Genomic DNA, 18,792 nt, shown 5'->3' on the forward strand with positions numbered 1-18,792 from the left:
TTTTAATTATTTTATTATGGATTTTAAAATTATTGAAAGTAATAAAGGGGGCAAGTGCTTATTACTTGACGATTTTAAATACAGAAAATTTAGAGTCAATATTAGTGGAAATGTGGTTTGGCGGTGTTATATTAAAAATTGTACATCCACGGCTACAACATGCAGTCAATTCAAAAATATACTAAAAATTAATAACACACACAAACATGAACAGGTGGAAACTTTGAAAATTCAAATTCAAAAGGTACGTAATGTATGTAAACGCAAGGCTTGTAATGACATTCATGAAAGACCACGAAAAATAATACTGAAAGAGGTATCATCCATTGAGAATAATGAAGTAATAGGAAGCAATGACGTAAACTTAATAAGGAAGTCGATGTATAATAAACGTAGGAAACTTTTACCAACTTTACCGAAAAGTTTGGAGGACGCTCTAAACTTTGTTTCAAATAGCGATATTTTAACCTGTCAAAATGAAAAAATGACCTTCGTGTACAAAAAAGATGAAATGATTATTGTTACGTGTAAAAAAAATATTGAATTTTTATGTAATCATTGTGATGAATACTTGGCTGACGGTACTTTTACATACAAACTAAAGTATTTTTATCAACTGTATACTATACACGGATGGAGCAGAAATTATTATTTTCCTTTAGTACATTGTTTTTTACCCTCTAAAACTGAATCGTGTTACTTAAAAATGTGGGTCAATATTAAAAATATATGTTTGGAGTTAGGACAAGTTTTAAATATAAACATTATCCATCTCGATTTTGAGATGGCTGCTCATATGGCTGTGCAAAACATATTTTCTGGAGTAACAGTTAAAGGCTGTAGATTCCACTTTGGTCAAGCTTTATGGCGGAAAATCTAATCAAACAATAACCTTCGACAATCATAATATTATAATGCTAATCAAAATGAAACTGGTGAGTGGCTAAAAATGTTTTTTGGATTACCATTTTTACCAGTACATGAACTCACTGAGGCATTCATTGATTTAATGTCCATATGTCCACAAGATGCATGTTCTGCATTTGGAGACTACATTCTTTACACCTACATTGAAGGACAATTCCCAATGGAAATTTGGACCCATCCAATCAGTGCAAAAATAACTACAAGGACTACAAATGGAGCTGAAAGATTTCACCAAGGGTTTAATTCTGAATTTTATTCTCCGAATCCATCTGTATTTATGGTTATTGATGTTTTAAGAAATATTCATATCGATACAGTGACACGTATGAACCAGTACCATAAGGGAATTCAAAATATAATCCGTCCAATTGAAAAACAAAAACAAGTTAGTAAATAGGTACATAATAATAATATATATTTTTTTTTATATAAATGGCGTTTATTGAAAATTTACAATCTGTATATTACATTATACAATAAGTAAATATGATATGGCAAAATAAATAATATAAAGAGAAAAAAGGCTTTGAGTAACGTGTAGGAAGACTCGCAGTCGAGTCACCTTTTACAATGAAATAAAATTTATATGAGTACTATAATTAATGTATTTTACATGTTAAGAAGATCTCTGCACCAGTTGCGATTGAGACGTCGTGGAGGGTTGTCAGGAAGAGTTTTTGAGGCCAATTGAGTGATGAGGTGGTTGCGGTTCTTAAGAAGTTTCCCGTGAAACCTTTTGTAAAAATTGGTGGCTGTATCATGGATGGTTTTGATTTGAAGGTCGTCGTGAAGTAATTTGTTCGTAACAAACCAGGGAGCTTTGGCAATGATACGGAGACAAATTGATTGAAAAGCTTGAATCGTTTGAGTATTGGATTTTTTCGCTGGGCCCCAGAGTACGATGCCGTATGTCCAGATGGGACGGAGGAGACATTTGTAAATGAGAATTTTGTTTTGAATGCTGATGTTGGATTTTAGTAAGGGTCTGAGAAGGTGAAGTCTGCTGTTTAATTTTTTGCGTTTGTCCTTGAGATGAGGACCCCAAGTAAGTCTTCTGTCGAGTGTAAGACCGAGATATTTAACTTGGGTGCAATGCGGAATAGTAGAGTTGTTCAAGATGATCTGAGGGCAGTCTTGTGGTCTAAGAGAAAAATATATTATAATAATAATATTTTTGATTTTTAATTAAATTGTATTTATTTTTAGGAGCATTTGTTTCAATTTTGGGAAGAATTTTTACGTGACGGAGATCGTATAAAGTTTTTAAAAAACGTCAACAGCAACCCCCGCCCCGTCACAGCCAGAGCCTGCGACACCAGACCTCACCGTGGCCACACTTCCGGAGCAACCAGAACCACGGAACAACTAACAGCCGCGACCCCCCAAACCGCGGATATGGAAATATCCCCGGAAGAGGAGGTGGACCTGTTAGGAGAGACGGCCGCAGGCATGGCTGACACCGAAGACATGGAGGTCAGCCTTATGTACTTCAGTCCCCCCACGTCTCCCCAACATGACTAGACACCACCAGGGCCACGTCCGCTGAACACAGCTGGAAAGCGTACCCAAACGTGGAAAAGTAATTTTATGAAAAAAAGACAAAGTCACGGTGAATTCAATTTGTCGTCGGAATTTTCTGACAAACAATTTTTGAACTACTTTCGCCTGGACCGAAATCAATTTAATGAAGTTCTTCATTTAATACGAGATACTATTTATTCATTTGGGTGTTATGCTCAAAAGCCGATTGAACCTGAAGAAAAACTGGCAGTCTTTTTAAGGTAAGTTTTTTAAAATGTATTTGAAGTTTTAACAATCAAATTATAATAAACAATAATTACATTATTACTATACAATAAGGCCTAAGCATTGCAATTTTGTAAATTTTATTTTAACAACAAAGTAAAGAACCCCAAATAAAAACACGATCCTTTAGTTAATGATTTTATTTTATATTAATATGGTAAATCATATTTATTAATCTTCTGAAGTAAATTAAAAAAATTATGCTGTATAAGTCAATACTTAATATTATAATATTAGATAATTAGAAATAATAACTTGATGTAATAAAGTTAAAAAAAATTATTCTGTATAAGTATTTATATAATTAACAATATCATCTTGGTTCCCAACATTTTCAGAAACTGAACTGTCGCGAGAAGTACCTGCACATGAACTTTCTCCGTATGACCACGTAGAAAAAGACTGAGGTCGACTGTAGATATTTTGTTGTATCTGTTGTGAGTTAAGTTCTTGAAAAGCATTATTTTGTTGAGAATTCAAAAGATCAGACTCTACTTGCGAAACAACTTCAAATAATTTATTTTTTATAGTAAGTTGAGACGCTGGTGGCATTTTATAAGTAGTTTGGTACATGGACATAAAGAAATGGTAAAGCGGATCATTTGGAGTTTTGAGGTCTACCAATTTTTGGCGTTCAATAGATCTTTCTTTGGCTCGTTGTTCGCGATTCGCTATAGACTGTTGAATTAAGGTGCTTATATCATTTTTTTTCATTTTTTTCTGTGGTTCTTTGAAAGTAAATTTCCTTACAGCTGACGAAGGAGTATCTTTTAATTTTTCAACAGAATCTTCTCGTTCCTTGTTGCTGCTCACTTCATTATCTTCTTCCAGTTCATAATGATTCTCCAAGATTGGCGTCTGCGGTTTCTCTAAAATTTGACTAACTTCAGTGTCTGCATTGTCGGATTGTTCATCATCACTGTCAACTATATTGGCACTTCGCTTTCTGTTCTCCATGTATGGCAACAAAAACTCCATTTGTTTCTGGAATTTCCACTGTCTAACTGTCTCAGCTCCAGCTCCACTTTTAAACATTTTTTTTTTGCCTTCGTAGAGCATCTCTGTGGCAGTTCCTCAGTTTGGTCCACATGGTTTTCACTGTTTCACCTGTAAAAACAATAAAATATTCTGAGCGGAGCGACTGACCGACCGTTTTCACTCAGATTCGTTTTTTAGTTAACCGAAATTGTTTAACTGCAAATTTCACATCTCTTTGATTAAGTAGTAAAATTTAGTAGTAAAATGTAAAAATAATTTTATTAAAAAAACTGTTTTCTCTGTTGGTTACAGGTATTTAGCTTCAGGAGATAGTTACAAAAGTATAGCATATAGTTATAGAATGGGGGATCGAACTGTCTCAAAGATAATAAATGAAGTGGCCACTGCTATATGGAACAACATGCAACCAATATATTTACCAGAACCCACAATGGAAATGTGGAAATTGATCGCAAATGATTTTGAAAAGATATGGCAGTTTCCACACTGCATTGGCGCTCTAGATGGCAAACACATTGTGATTAAAAAACCACCCAAAAGCGGAACTTCATTTTATAATTATAAACAAACATTTTCCGTGGTTTTAATGGCAATAGTTGACGCTCACTACAAATTTATTAGTATTGATATAGGTTCTATGGGAAGATTCAGTGATGCAAATATATTTTCGAGTGGTGCGTTAGCAAAAAAACTTAATAAACAAACTTTAAGACTTCCACCACCAGCAGCTTTAACCGATTATGACCAAATATTACCCTATGCTTTTGTAGCAGATGAAGCGTTTCCACTAAGTGAAAATATTATGCGACCTTATCCAAATAGAAGTGTGACAAACAATTTTCAAAATAAAGTTTTTAATTATAGACTTTCTCGAGCACGGCAAACCGTTGAATGCACTTTTGGAATCTTGGCATCACGATTCCGAGTGTTTAGAAGACCTTTTGAAACTAAAATTGAAAGTGTTGATAATGTTGTAAAAGCAGCTTGTGTATTACACAATTTCTTAAGAAATGAAACAATAATTTTAAATAATATGCAAGGCGATAGTAGTGAAAATGAAATGCCGGAAAATCAATTACTGCCATTAACCAACAACAACACTAGAAGTGGATCAAATGCTTTTTGTGTAAGACAAAAGTACACAGATTATTTTAACACAGTGGGAAGCGTACCATGGCAATCGGATAGTGTTTCTAGGGGTAAATACTAACTACTTTTATTTGCAAAAATGTTGATATAATATACACTCTATAAAAACTATTTTATTTATTTGTCATTTTTTTTATTATTATAATGTTCTACTAGGTATAAATCAATTTTCCACAATATTATAAACTTTACATTTCTATGAAAAATAAATACGTAAATCTTTACTTGTAATTACTGTTTATTAAGTTCATTATTATTATTACCTAATATATAATAATTTGGTATTCACAAATCAGTTGTAAAATAAATTAAAATCATCATTCACAATCAAAAAAAAAAAGAAATGTAGTATAGTTATACAGAAATTTGTGACAAATAATGTTGATGTATAATATGATGTATATAGGACATAAGTATGTATAAATACTATAATGTATAACCATGCGACGAATGTGAATTTCCTATTTTAAATTGTGTGCGCCTGCTAATCAAATTATAATTAAACCAAGATAATGTTTAAAATACCCAATGTTATTATCGAATGTTTAAAATTAGATAAAATCAAATCACATAAGTGAGTTTTTGTAAAATATCTTATCTGTACTTGATAAGTTTGTCGACATTTATAGATTTCAATAGTACACCGAACACTTTTCATCGTCAAGACAAATATTCATATTTCATATCTATATTACAATTTATACGTCGAACATTATAGCATGTTAAATGAATAAAAAAAAAACCTACGAGTTTTCATAAAAATCTTGATATATGAAATTTGTTAAATGAAAAAATATTAATTATTATAGTAATATAAATATTATTTTAGGTTATCTAAATCAATTAAATACTAGGTACTTACCATTACTTAATTTAAGTTCACTGGCAATCTTTTCCCATATTTCGTTTTTCAACTTGCCCTTCATATAGTCTGCATGACTAGTGTCAAATAAGACACTGTAATGTCTAACGGCTTCAATTAAAGTTTCTTCCATCGTAATTTTTAAAAAATGATAACTTAATTAACAAGTTTAATTATTTAAATAAATATCGTAATAGCCAAAGCTCGTGGCACGTGTGCAGTAATCTGTGTCGCGAACACTACGTGACGCAGGCCAACATAGGCACAGCACTGCTCTGCCCTGCCCTGCCTCCCAATATGCGCTAATAAGTTCTAACTAATAGATTACAGAAAACTACGCTGCACTGCCCTACGCTGCGCTGCGTCGCCTGCGTCTCAATGTGCGCCCGGCCTCACACCCGAAAGCTGTTTTCTTGTTGTATTTTTTTTTGGTCACCTGACACCTCATCACACCATCCACGCGGCTCCCCACAGGTCCGCATCAAGTGTGCCCACTATTACATTTGCAACATTACGACGTACAGAGTCTCATCAATAGACACCCATATTTTTTGATCTGTTATTGTATCACGAATTTTTAGCAATGTATTTTCATAGCATGAATTCTTCATCCTTTACGTTATGTCGACTAGTCAGGAATAGTTTTTTTGCAATATTTTGTTAAAAATTCACGAAAATGTTTATTATTTAGTTTATTCATTGGAATATTTGCAGCTACCTACCAATGTTGAACGTAAATCGGCATTAAAATCTGACTGACTACTAAACTGTTGTAAAAATGGTTGAAATAATGCAGACTTTTCATTTTCGCGTCGTTTAACAGCTTGAACATGTTTTTCTCTCCGTACATGCTGTTGTATATTTTATTTTTTTTCATGTGACACTTTTGTTTCACAAAGTTTGCAATATAAAATCGATCCATCTGTTTGAAAAATTTCTTCACCAAATTCTAACACTATTTTTTTTAAAAATGCATTCGTTTTGACTTTTGACATTTTAATAAATTACAACACTATAACGCACTATAAAACTTAAATTTTAAACACGTCGATATCGATGTTATACGAGTACTGAGCGTAGGTTCTACAGACTATATGAAATAGCCGATAAGCTATCGACCCATAAGCTATCTGTAGATCGATAATCTATTCACGGTCATTATTGCGGGTTTTCACATTTCTTATTAAGTAAATAAACAGTTTTATTTTATTTTTATAGCATAACAGACATAAATATTCCACAGTTAGAATAACTGAAAAAAGCAATAAAAAGCATTTACACAAAAAAAAGCAAAAATAAATTCGTTTATTTGGAATCAGATTGACGTGAAAAGAAATTTATGTATAAAAATTAGATTCTTATCTTAAATATCAAAACTTAACTTAACTTCGTTGCCCGTTAAATGTACCTATTCTATATGACTCAAACTTTGTTCAATTCGTTATTTAATATTTGGTGTATGGTGTTTAAAATTTATCTTAACTTTTCTGATGCCCGGAATAATAATTCTGATTCGCAGCAGTATATTATCAGGTAGAGGCAATCTACCTGCGGTAGATCGCGGACCCCGTGCTGTTTGTACGTAAGTGTATGATTTAATTCTAAAGTATCAATATTGTACCAAGTTTGTCATTTTTACTTAATTCCACCTACGGAGGATTAATATTATAATCAATTAATACAAAAGCCTAACGTAACCGTACTAAAATCGGATGAATAAAAAAAAAAAAATTTAACACTTTTTAAGTTAGCCCATCTTCTTCCCAGAGGTCTAATCTACACACAAAAATTCATTTTTATCTATACTAATATATAAAATGATAGCGTTTGTTTGTATGTTCGGGATAAACTCCGAAACTACTGAACCGATTTCGAAAATTCTTTCACCAGTACAAAGCCACATTCTTTGTGAGTGTCATAGGCTAATTCAAAAAGCGAAGTGATCACCCCCGGTAGGGGCTAAAACAGGAATTTTAAGATTTACAATAGACATTTTTGTTTTTTAATGGTTGCTATGGGTTACATACCTATATAGATAAAAATAATTGTATAGACGTTGTTGTTGTTTTTGGCCATGTCACCAGGTGTGCACTTAGGGTCCAAACAGACGACCGGATTTTGCCGGCCGGCGCTTTTGCCGTCCGGTTGATGTTTCCTTTAGGGTCGACCGGCCGGCGAATTAGTATTATTATAATTGGTATGATATTAATATATTAATATATTAGTATAATATTATTTAAGAAACCTGGTAGGGTTAATACAATATTTTTCGATTTCGGTATTTTTTGAAAAATTATAATACTTACTTATTTGCTTAAATTTTAAACTTGTGCAGTGATAAATTTTGGAACTGCTCTACCTCATTTACCAAATATAATATGGGATAATTTTAAAATTAGACAATAATTTGAAATAAAGTTATTATTTTTCATTCGTGCTCAGTCTCTTGGTTAAGTTGGTTGAGTGTGTCGTGTTTAATTTTTAAAAATGGATTCAACAACTCTAGCGATTATTGCACTTCAGTTTTTAAAAAAGAAAAAAGAAAAGAGGAAAATTCAAAATCGACGTTGGTGGGTTAATCCTGTATTAGCTAGGAGAATGGATCAAGGGCAATTTATAGTATCTTATAATAAACTAAGAACAAATGAAGGTATAAATATAAAAATTATAATTGTACTTAATATGACTAATTATTATTATTTTTTTTTTTAATAAAGACATTATTGCTTTATAGATGATTTTTTTAGTTACACTTGAATGTCAATGTTAACATTTGATGAGCTTAACAGTTTGTTGGAAATGGATTTGACCAAACAAACGACTGATATGCGAGTTCCTATTGGTCCAAAAGAACGTCTATAATATATAGCATTAAGGTTAGGTTAGGTACCTAGTGTACATTATAAGTTTATTTATTTAAATTTTATATTTTTTACACTAGTCCCATTTATCACGCTTCACACATTTTTATGATAATTTAGAATTTTCTTTTAAGTAATTAAAATATTTTCCTAACATAATATTGTATGCATTAATTTTTTGTCGTTGTAATAGTATATAAAATTAAGATATTAAGATATCAAAATTAAAAAAAATAAATAAATATTTGACTGGATATTTAAGTTAAAAACATGAAATATATACATATATGATTGATTTATGTATGTATGTTGTGGATCTGGTTGAAATATTTGGGATGTAGTAGGCTGTGTCCTAGTGAAATGTTGACGATAGTGCTCTGAAGAATTCATATAGTTTGGAGGTATCTGGCTGTAGTCTAATATAGGAAGTAGCTGTTGAGATTGATGAATAAACTGGGACAAATTACCATCGCTTTCTGACGGTTGATGCTGATAATATTGTACACCAGTGTTTGATTGCCGTCCAGATTGTGATAAATTTTGATACTTACTTAATAGTAAGTTTATTTCTGCTTTGAGGTTCAATTTATTGCCAAGGAACTCTTTTAATTTCTGGTATAAGGGACATGGAAAAATGATAATCTTCATCTTCGGATTTTGATTTTGATTTAAAATACTCTGAGATTCGTCATCATCTGCTTCATGATGAGTTTTGGATTTTTTTTTTCTTGAATTTATATTTATATCTGGATTTTCTATGTAAATTATAGAGTGGACGGATGAAATAGAATTATCATTGTCTTCCTGACAATAATTAGAATCCGTTCTAAAAAAAAAAATAAATAAGAAATTTTTTTAGATAATATTAAACATACTAAATTATATTAGGTTATTTACTTATTTATGTTGTACTATATGATTTATTTAAAGAAATAGCATAATCTGTGAATAAATATAATATAATGTAAATGAGAATATTTCTCTTTGTTCAAATGTTGAGTCCAAAAATGCTAAAAAGTCCGCATAAACATATTTTCTTATTTTCTTCGCACCTGCACCCGAACTTGGTTTTATCTTACGTTTATACTTCCTATAAGAGTCACGTACATTTCCCCATTTTCTCCTCATGTCTGTTGCTGCACATACGTCAATAAGCAAAAATAAATAAATTAAATAGAATTTGATAAGTAGGCATTTAACTTTTATAATTTTTAAAATTTTTGTTTTTTATTTTATTATAGTTATATTAATGATGTTAGGAAGATAAAAATCAGGGATAGAAAACGTTTTTAAATTTTTTGTTTTCGTTTTTGTTTATTGATTTAAAAAATATAATTTTTGATTAACGTTTTTACAAACGTTATTTTCCTATTGTTTCCAAACAACGTTTTTAATAAATTTTTTTTTTTATACATATAATATATTCTTCTAACTTATAACTTTCAACTTTTAAGTTATAATCGTAACGTGCAATATATAAATCAAAATTATAATTTATATAAAAATTAGAAAATTAAAAATTTCTGATTTCAAATTAAAATGTTTTTACATTTTCAGAGATATTGGTAAAGATTAAAAAGTAAAGACCTAATAATTTTGTAATGTATAAGTGGGTGCAAGTACCGCCCGTGACATAGTTTTAGACACATGCAAAATAATTTGGGAAAAAATGAAGGCTTCATGCATGCCAGAATTAACAAAAAAAGATTGGATAGAAGTTGCGGAAATTTACAAAAAAAAAGCTAATTTCCCCCATTGCCTCGGAGTTATTGATGGGAAACATATACGGATTAGAAAACCCAGCAATACGGGATCGGAATATTTTAATTATAAAAACTATTTTTATATTGTACTAATGGCTGTTGTCGACGCCAATTATAAATTTTTAGTTGTCGATATTGGTGCATACGGAAAAGGCTCAGATTCACAGCCTGTTTTTCCATATGTGTTTTTAGCCGACGAAGCTTTTCCTTTATCTAACCGAATAATGAGACCATATGGTGGTAATAATTTATCTGTAAATCAACGAATTTATAATTACCGGTTAAGTAGGGGCAGACGATTTGTAGAATGTGCATTTGGTATATTAGCCAACAAATGGCGATTATTCCATACGCCAATTACATTAGAACCAGAAAATGTTACACACGTGGTAAAAGCAGCATGTGTACTACATAATTTTATAAGGGTACGTGATGGTGTACATTTGGAAGATGCAACATCGTATCAATATTTCCACGATGTGGAGTTTCCAAATGGTACACAGAGACTTGCAAGAACAGTCCGCGATAACTTCGCAACATACTTTATGAGCCCTGAAGGTGAACTTCCATGGCAAATGTCAAAAATTTAAATGATGGTAACATATTTATATTTACGTGATTTAAATTTAAATGTATATTTATATATTTTTTTTAATTTGAGTTTAAGTATTTTAATTTTTTTCTATAGGTATATTATGTAGGTACGAACAATTTGAAAATGAAGTATTTCATCAGTAAATAATAAATGGTTGATCAAACTTACCTGCTGTTCTTTTATCATTTGTTGAGAAATTTTCCCAGGTTACGTTATAAAATGATTTGCACACCTCGTTCCAACTGTTTTCTTTTTTAATTTTATCTGCATAGTCGGAATGTGATGTATTCCAAATAGCAGGGTGAGACCGCACTACATCAATTAATTGTTCAAAATCCAAATCGTCAATAATATTAGTTGGGTCCATTTTAAAAAGAACAAATTAAAAATTGTAGTTTATACGTTGTGGTCGGTTGGAATTAAACTGCAGTCGTTTTATTCAAATTTTGAGTTGACGTCGACAATCGTGTATCGACCGTGTTGAAACTTGTCGCAACGATCCATAGACATGATGACAATTTTCGTATACATATTATATAACCAGTAGTTTTTCTACTACTTTACCACAATACCACTTACAATGCATTTTTTAAGTCAGTCTCATAAAAAAAGTTATCACTTTGTAGAGGCTACACTAATTACCAAAACTGAGCATTAACGAGTTAGAAAGTTAAGTTACTTTTAACTAAGTTAAATCATGAATTACTCTTATATAGAATTAACTTCTAACTTAACGAGTTCAATATTTTTCCATGTCATTTAGTAACTTATGAGTTAATTAATTTTATTGTCACATTAAGTTAATTTTATTCCTAAACCACAGATTACAAATATATTTAATTTTATAAAAAAAAAAATAGTAATTATCCGAAATATTAATTAATAAATAATAATCCAAAATATTGAATATAATAATTAATAAATAATAATTGTAAAAATAGTAATTATATTGAATATTCACAGAATATAATATTATTATGTAGGCACTCATAATATAAACAATAATGTTATAGGTAGGTGTAATTTAATTATTTTGTTGGATTTCATCATTGATTAAAGTATGTACCTACAGTAATTCATTTTAATACATACCTTATACATTTATTTAAAAATGATAAGACAAGTTAAAAAAAAGGTGGACAAGCGTGGGTACCGCTTTGCTGTACATTAGTTGTCAAACATAGATGTGTTATATTTGAATTCAACGATAAATCTTTGTATACGAAACGATTCTGAGTGGAGACGTTGTGTCAGCCTAGCATATTTTTTAATAGTTAACATTTTTTTTTATAAAAATTGAAAATATCTCATGACTTTCAGGTGAACTTTTTCTGTTTCATAAAGGTAGACAAACTTGTTGGGAACCTACTATTAAAATTTTTTAATGTTAGCTATGGAAAGAAAAACTTTTATGAATTTATAACTGAAATATAATTAACAAAAATTGAAAATTTGCTCATGGCTGTAAATAGCTCATAAAGAGTCAACATTGTTTAAAAATGTTATCATTTATGGAAAATTCTAATATAAATATTTGGTGAAAATTTCAAGTGTCTACAATTTTTCATTTTTGAAGTCACAAAAAAAAATAATATCGTTTTTTTCAAAAATTGATTTTGCGTAAAAGTTATCACTTTTCTTTTGTTTTTCTTGACACTTTAAAAAAATACATGGAATTTTCATTTTTACCTGCCAAAAGTAGGTACCATCTAAATTCAAATTTCTATCAGAAAAGATGCTGATATCGAAAATAGGAAGAAGATTGAAAATATTGTTTGCAAAGTTATGTAAGAAATGAAATAGATTTCAGATGACCGGACGGCAAAATATACGTCGTGTGTTCACTCATATTATTTTATATGTATTTTACTGTGACCCGGCAAGGGACCACCGGTTTTTTGACGGCCGGTCGCGGTGTTCCTCCAAGCGCGGTCACCGGTCGAAAAATATGCCGGAGCCGGCAAACTGGGCGAACTGACCGGCCGGCGAAAAACGTCACTGTCTGTTTACCACTATCTAACTCTATGTATAAAAAAACCGGACGGCAGACGCCGGCCGGCAAAAACCGGTCGTCTGTTCGGACCTTAAGAGGCCATAACTCCGGAACCACTTATCCCACAGCGTACAAACTTCACAGAAACTATCTAAATATCAATCTTAATATGTCCTGGAATTTTCATCAAAATCGGTTTGGTGGATCTTGAGTTATAAAATTTATTCAAAATGTACACTTATTTTTATATATATAGATATCCAAATAATATAGGTAATATATTATATAGGTAAGTATATATTGTATATCTGTATATACCTTTAATCCAGCGCGACGGTAGTGGCGCGAAGCTAAGTAAAAAAAAAGCGGAGCGGTCACTACCGTAGTACATTACACGAGCACGATAATAATAACCACATTCGGGACTTCCTACGATAATAAATATTATAGTAGAAAGCGATAAAATGCGTAATCACAGACGTTATCGAAAATCTATTTATCTGTAATTTCCAAAGTTGTATAATAGTGTAACAAAATGCAATAGGTACCTATTCATATTTATTTATACAAAGCGAGGAAGACGATGTTTTCCGATAGAGGAATATAAGCTAAGTGAAAATAAACAATTGTGAAGGACCGAACTTTTCACTTCAGATGTACAAATCGTAAATGTAACATAACAGCAATCATTGGTGAGAAACTTGATTTGATAATTTCATAAAAAAAATGATCACAATCATCCGGCCACTTCTGTAATATTTTAAATCGACAAAAAATAATGTCTACACTTAAACGAAAGGCCATTGATGATGTGTTTACTAAACCAAATAAAATAATCAGAAAAGAACTTAAAGATCAAAGAATTGTTAATATAAGTCATTCAGATGTGCGTTTATTTAGGAAATCTATGTATGAAGCTATGCGAAAACTATACTCTGTCCCACGAGAGATCATGCCGCGCACCGACCATAACTAGTCCCCCCACGCTTCATACCTGCCACAGGGGAACCAGTTTCGACAGCAGGGTGACGCAGGGGGATGCGCAAGCGGAGATATATCTTGGCGATGTACGGTAAGACAATGTACTTCTACTATTCAAACTAATTCTAAAATATCTAATATTTCGACAGAAAATGAAAATATATCTCATAATCATAATACTGTGGAGAATCGGGATATTCAGCGACAAATAGTTCGTAATAATTGCAAACGAAAGGCGACTGGATGTATTTCGGAGCGACCAAATAAAATTATTCGTCGTGAACTAATGGTGGTTGAAACTACAGAACTATTACACAACGATATGTCTAGTATAAGAAAATCCATGTATAGAGAACGTCGAAAAATAATTCCCGCAGCACCTACTTCATTATTCGAACTCATACAACAATTAAAAACCAATGGTTTAACTACACATCGTAATGAAACATTTTGCCATGTAGATGAAGAGTCGAAAATCGTAATATTCACGACAAACAGTAATTTAGAATATTTAGTCAATAATAGTCATACTATTTTAGGCGATGGTACATTTTACGTTTGTCCCGCTCATTTTGAACAACTCTATACGATTCATGTTCTACATAAATCAATTTACGTCCAAGTTGTATATTGTCTGTTACCATCCAAAACATCTGATATTTATGAAAAAATGTGGCATTTAATAAAAACATTATGTAAGAAAGAATTAAAACCTCTAAATATACTTCTGGATTTTGAACTATCTGCACATAATGGCGTTTTGCGTATATTTCCAAATGCACAAATTAAATGTTGCCGGTTTCATCTCGGGCAAGCCTGGTATAGACAAATTACAAAATTAGGACTTAAAATTGAATACGACCAAAATGAATCAGAAATTTCACATTGGTTAAAGTATTTCTTTGGATTGGCTTTTTTACCGTGTACTGAAATTTCTGAAGCATTTTATGAACTATTTTCTATTGCTCCGGGCAATCAGAAGATATCAGCATTCTCAGATTATATTTTAGCGAATTTTATTGATAATGACAGCAGATATCCGCCACATCTCTGGGCTGAGCCACCTTCAAACGAGCCAAGGACTACCAATGGTCCAGAATCATATCACCGGCATTTGAAAGATCAATTTTATAACCCACACCCATCTATTTATAATTTTATTGAAGTGATTAAAGAACATCAAGCAGAAGTTTATTTAAAATTACAATCAAATGGTCAAAAATCTACGAATCGAAAATCTAAAGTCGTCTCCCATACAAAAACTTGGACCTTGTATAAAGAAAAAAAAATTTCTAGATTGGAATACTTGAAAACAGTAGGTTTCAAGTTTCAAATTTAATATTAATATTAATTTAATATTAATAATAACTAAAATTTTAATTAAATACGCTTTTTTTTTATAAATTTGATTTGCGCTTATGGGTTATTAAAAAGGTAATTTTTTTTGCGCTTTTGGGTTATTTGTTTTTGCGCTTTTGTCGTGGGACAGAGTATAATATTAACTATTTCTAAATCAATAGACGAGGCTAAGCATCAACTGTTTTCAAATCATAGTGATATCATTGCCAATAATAACGAACAATTTTGTTTTTTGAAAAATAATGAAAGCATACCAATATTCACTTGTTATACAAATTTAGTTATGCTGTGTGAAGTAGGTACTTGAAATTTTTGCTGATGGTACTTTTACATATTGTCCGTTATATTTTTATCAACTATATACAATCCACATGTTACAAAACAATTATTATCTGCCTTTGATTTGTTGTTTTTTAAATTCGAAATCAACTAATAATTATAAGGACATGTGGACATTAATTAAAGAACTTTGTAAAAAATTAATTAACAAAATACATTTGGATTTTGAAAAAAGTGCTCATATTGCAATCGAAGAATCGTTTTCAACTGTACACATTATTGCGTGCCACTTTCATTTGGGTCAAAGCTGGTATCGTAAAATCCAATCAAATAATTATTTACTTAATCAGTATAAAAATAACACAGAAATATGGTGATGGCTAAAATATTTTTTTGGTCTAGCATTCTTACCACCTGAACAAGTTGATGATGGTTTTTTTGAGCTCATTTCTATACCACCTACAGATAACCATACGTTTACTGATTATATTTTAGAAAATTATATTAACAAAGAGTCTCAATTCCCACCAAATATTTGGGCAGAAACTCCCATAAATAATACTAGGACAACCAACGGACCCGGAGCTTTCCATAAACATTTTAATGCACAAATTTACCATCCGCATCCAAACATACACCATGCAGTAGACGTTCTAATTAACATTCAGGCAGAAACTGCAGTACAAATAAAAAGTATAAAAAAAATCAATTCAATTACACTAGAAAAGAGGCTGAACTTAAAAGGAAATTTTCGATTGATAATTGGAATAATTGGAATGCTTAGGATGACATTCAATCAGAGCTCTTAAAGGAAGGCGGAGAGGAAATGGTAAAGTGGTTATGGAAGATAATTCACGAAGTCTGGACAACTGAAAAAATGCCTAAAGAGTGGAAGACAGCGGTGATTTGTCCAATTCATAAAAAAGGAAGTAAACAAGACTGCAATAACTATTGTGGGATAGCCCTCTTAAACGTAGCGTATAAAATTTTTTCAAATTGCCTATTAACAAGAATAAAAACAAAAGCAGAACAAATTATTGGCAATTACCAAGGTGGCTTCAGACCTGGAAGATCGACCACAGACCAGATATTTATTTTAAGACAAATATTTCAAAAAATCTGGGAGTTCGATAGAGAAATACACGTTCTTTTCATAGATTTTAAGAAGGCTTATGATAGCATCCATAGAGAAAGCTTAATAAACATTTTGAGAGAATTCCATTTTCAGGACAAGCTTATAAAACTGATTGGGATAAGCATTTTGGAAACATTTGTCAAAGTCAAGGCTGGAAACACAAACTCAGACCCAATTTTAGTTAAATCGGGATTAAGACAGGGAGACGCTATGTCACCAATCTTATTTAATATAGTAGTAGAGAAAGTTGTAAGAGAGATGAATATTACACCGCAAGAAGGAGTTAAATTCCAGGAATCGTCCATAGGACTTCTGGCTTATGCAGATGATCTGGTGATCATGGAGGATTCACAAGACGGACTAAAAGGTTTATTAAACCGGCTGGAGAAAGCAGCACTGAAAGTTGGACTCCATATCAATGAGGACAAAACGGAATATATGGTAGTAGGAAGACGAGACACTATAAGATTATATCCAACTCTTAACATCAACAACCGAAATTTCAAAAGAACAAGACAATTTAAGTACCTAGGATCCATACTTTCAGAGAAAAATGAAATCGAAATAGAAATAGGAGCAAGAATTCAGTCAGGAAATAAATGCCTTTATGGTCTTGCGAAATTACTGGGATCAAGATCACTTTCAAGAGAGTTAAAATTACAATTATACTTCACATTAATACGACCTGTTATTACTTATGGAGCTGAGGCGTGGCCATTAAGGAAAAGTGATGAAAGAAAACTCTTAGTTCTGGAAAGAAAAATACTGAGGAAGATCTTTGGACCAGTAAAATACATGCTTAGTGGGGAATGGAGAATAAGGAAAAATTATGAACTAGAGACACTCTTTCATAAACCCAGTATACTCGAAACAATAAAGAACAAAAGATTGCTTTGGGCTGGGCATGCCTGGCGTAGTCAAAACCCACTCATACGTATGGTACAGGAGGAGAACCCTAATGGAAAAAGACCGCTGGGAAGACCACGTCGGAGATGGGAGGACGGAGTTAGGGATGATGTGAAAGCATTAGGTGGAGGAGAAGATTGGAGATTACAGGCATCGAATAGAGAAAACTGGAGGCAAGGATGTATGTCGGGATGGTCCTAGTGGCCGAGTTTACCGAAGAAGAAGAATTGGAATGCTTATGTCAAAGAAGACATAACACTAATTGAATAAAATTATGGGAATTCGTTATCAAGGAAATAAAATCTAAATATTAAATTTATTTATTTTTTTTTATATAAAACTTGATACCTCCATTATTTTGATTAATATAATATTACTATTTTTATTTAACACGAGTATAAATAATGTACGTATTTTATAACACTTTGTAGCTACATCATTATTTATTTTATTTGTACTTATATTATTTTGATTATTTTACAAAATAAATAGTAACTTACACTTTATAAACCTTGTTACCTATATTATTTTGATATACATAAAGGTATATACATTTTACATTTTAGTGCCTAAACGTGGTATCTTTTTAGGGATATAGAGTGCCCAAACGTTGTGTGGATTTTGAATAGTAAACAGGTAAAAATGTTTACTAATAATAGATGATATAAATTCTAGATTTAGTGTAGGATATACGTATATATTACACGTTGATGTATATGTTACTTTATTTTACAGTAGATTATTAGTCTGGTTCATACTTTCATAGGTTCGTACTTGTTCAATACAATAAAAGTTATTATTAGACCTTTTTTTTGCACGTCCTATTGATTGGAGTTCGGATAACCAGCGTTCTATTTTGCTTATCAATATTTCTTTCTATTTCCAAAATCAAAGAATACCAATCCTGTTGGCCGTTTATTTTTCACTTTTAATGATGAAACAAATGAGTCCAAATGTACTGTTGAAGGATGTATAAAACCTATTTTAAAAGGTCGCCATAGCAATAATCTTGAAACCCATATTCGTAGTTACCATCGTAACGAATATATTAATTTACAAGCAGTAAAAAATGATGTTGGTCAAAATAAGCGTCAACATAATAGTGATACCGATTTATTTCCATCAAAAGTAAATATTTATCAATTAAAAATTGAAACCGAAATCGAAAAAATTAGAA

The 18,792-nt window shown here is 31.4% G+C and overlaps 2 protein-coding genes across 2 annotated transcripts; both read left to right on the forward strand.

Annotated features, from left to right (window-relative positions):
* The first annotated feature begins 4,072 nt into the window (after positions 1 to 4,072).
* Positions 4,073 to 4,942, forward strand: LOC132952542 (uncharacterized). The gene has a single exon (XM_061024869.1). It carries the CDS (start codon positions 4,073 to 4,075, stop codon positions 4,940 to 4,942), a length of 870 nt encoding a protein of 289 aa, XP_060880852.1.
* Positions 4,943 to 10,273: 5,331 nt separating this feature from the next.
* Positions 10,274 to 10,957, forward strand: LOC132952552 (uncharacterized). Its single transcript, XM_061024879.1, has one exon. The coding sequence runs from the start codon at positions 10,274 to 10,276 to the stop codon at positions 10,955 to 10,957; it is 684 nt and encodes a 227-aa protein (XP_060880862.1).
* Positions 10,958 to 18,792: the final 7,835 nt, after the last annotated feature.

This window comes from Metopolophium dirhodum, chromosome 1 (genome assembly GCF_019925205.1).
Source record: "Metopolophium dirhodum isolate CAU chromosome 1, ASM1992520v1, whole genome shotgun sequence".
NCBI lineage: Eukaryota > Metazoa > Arthropoda > Insecta > Hemiptera > Aphididae > Metopolophium > Metopolophium dirhodum.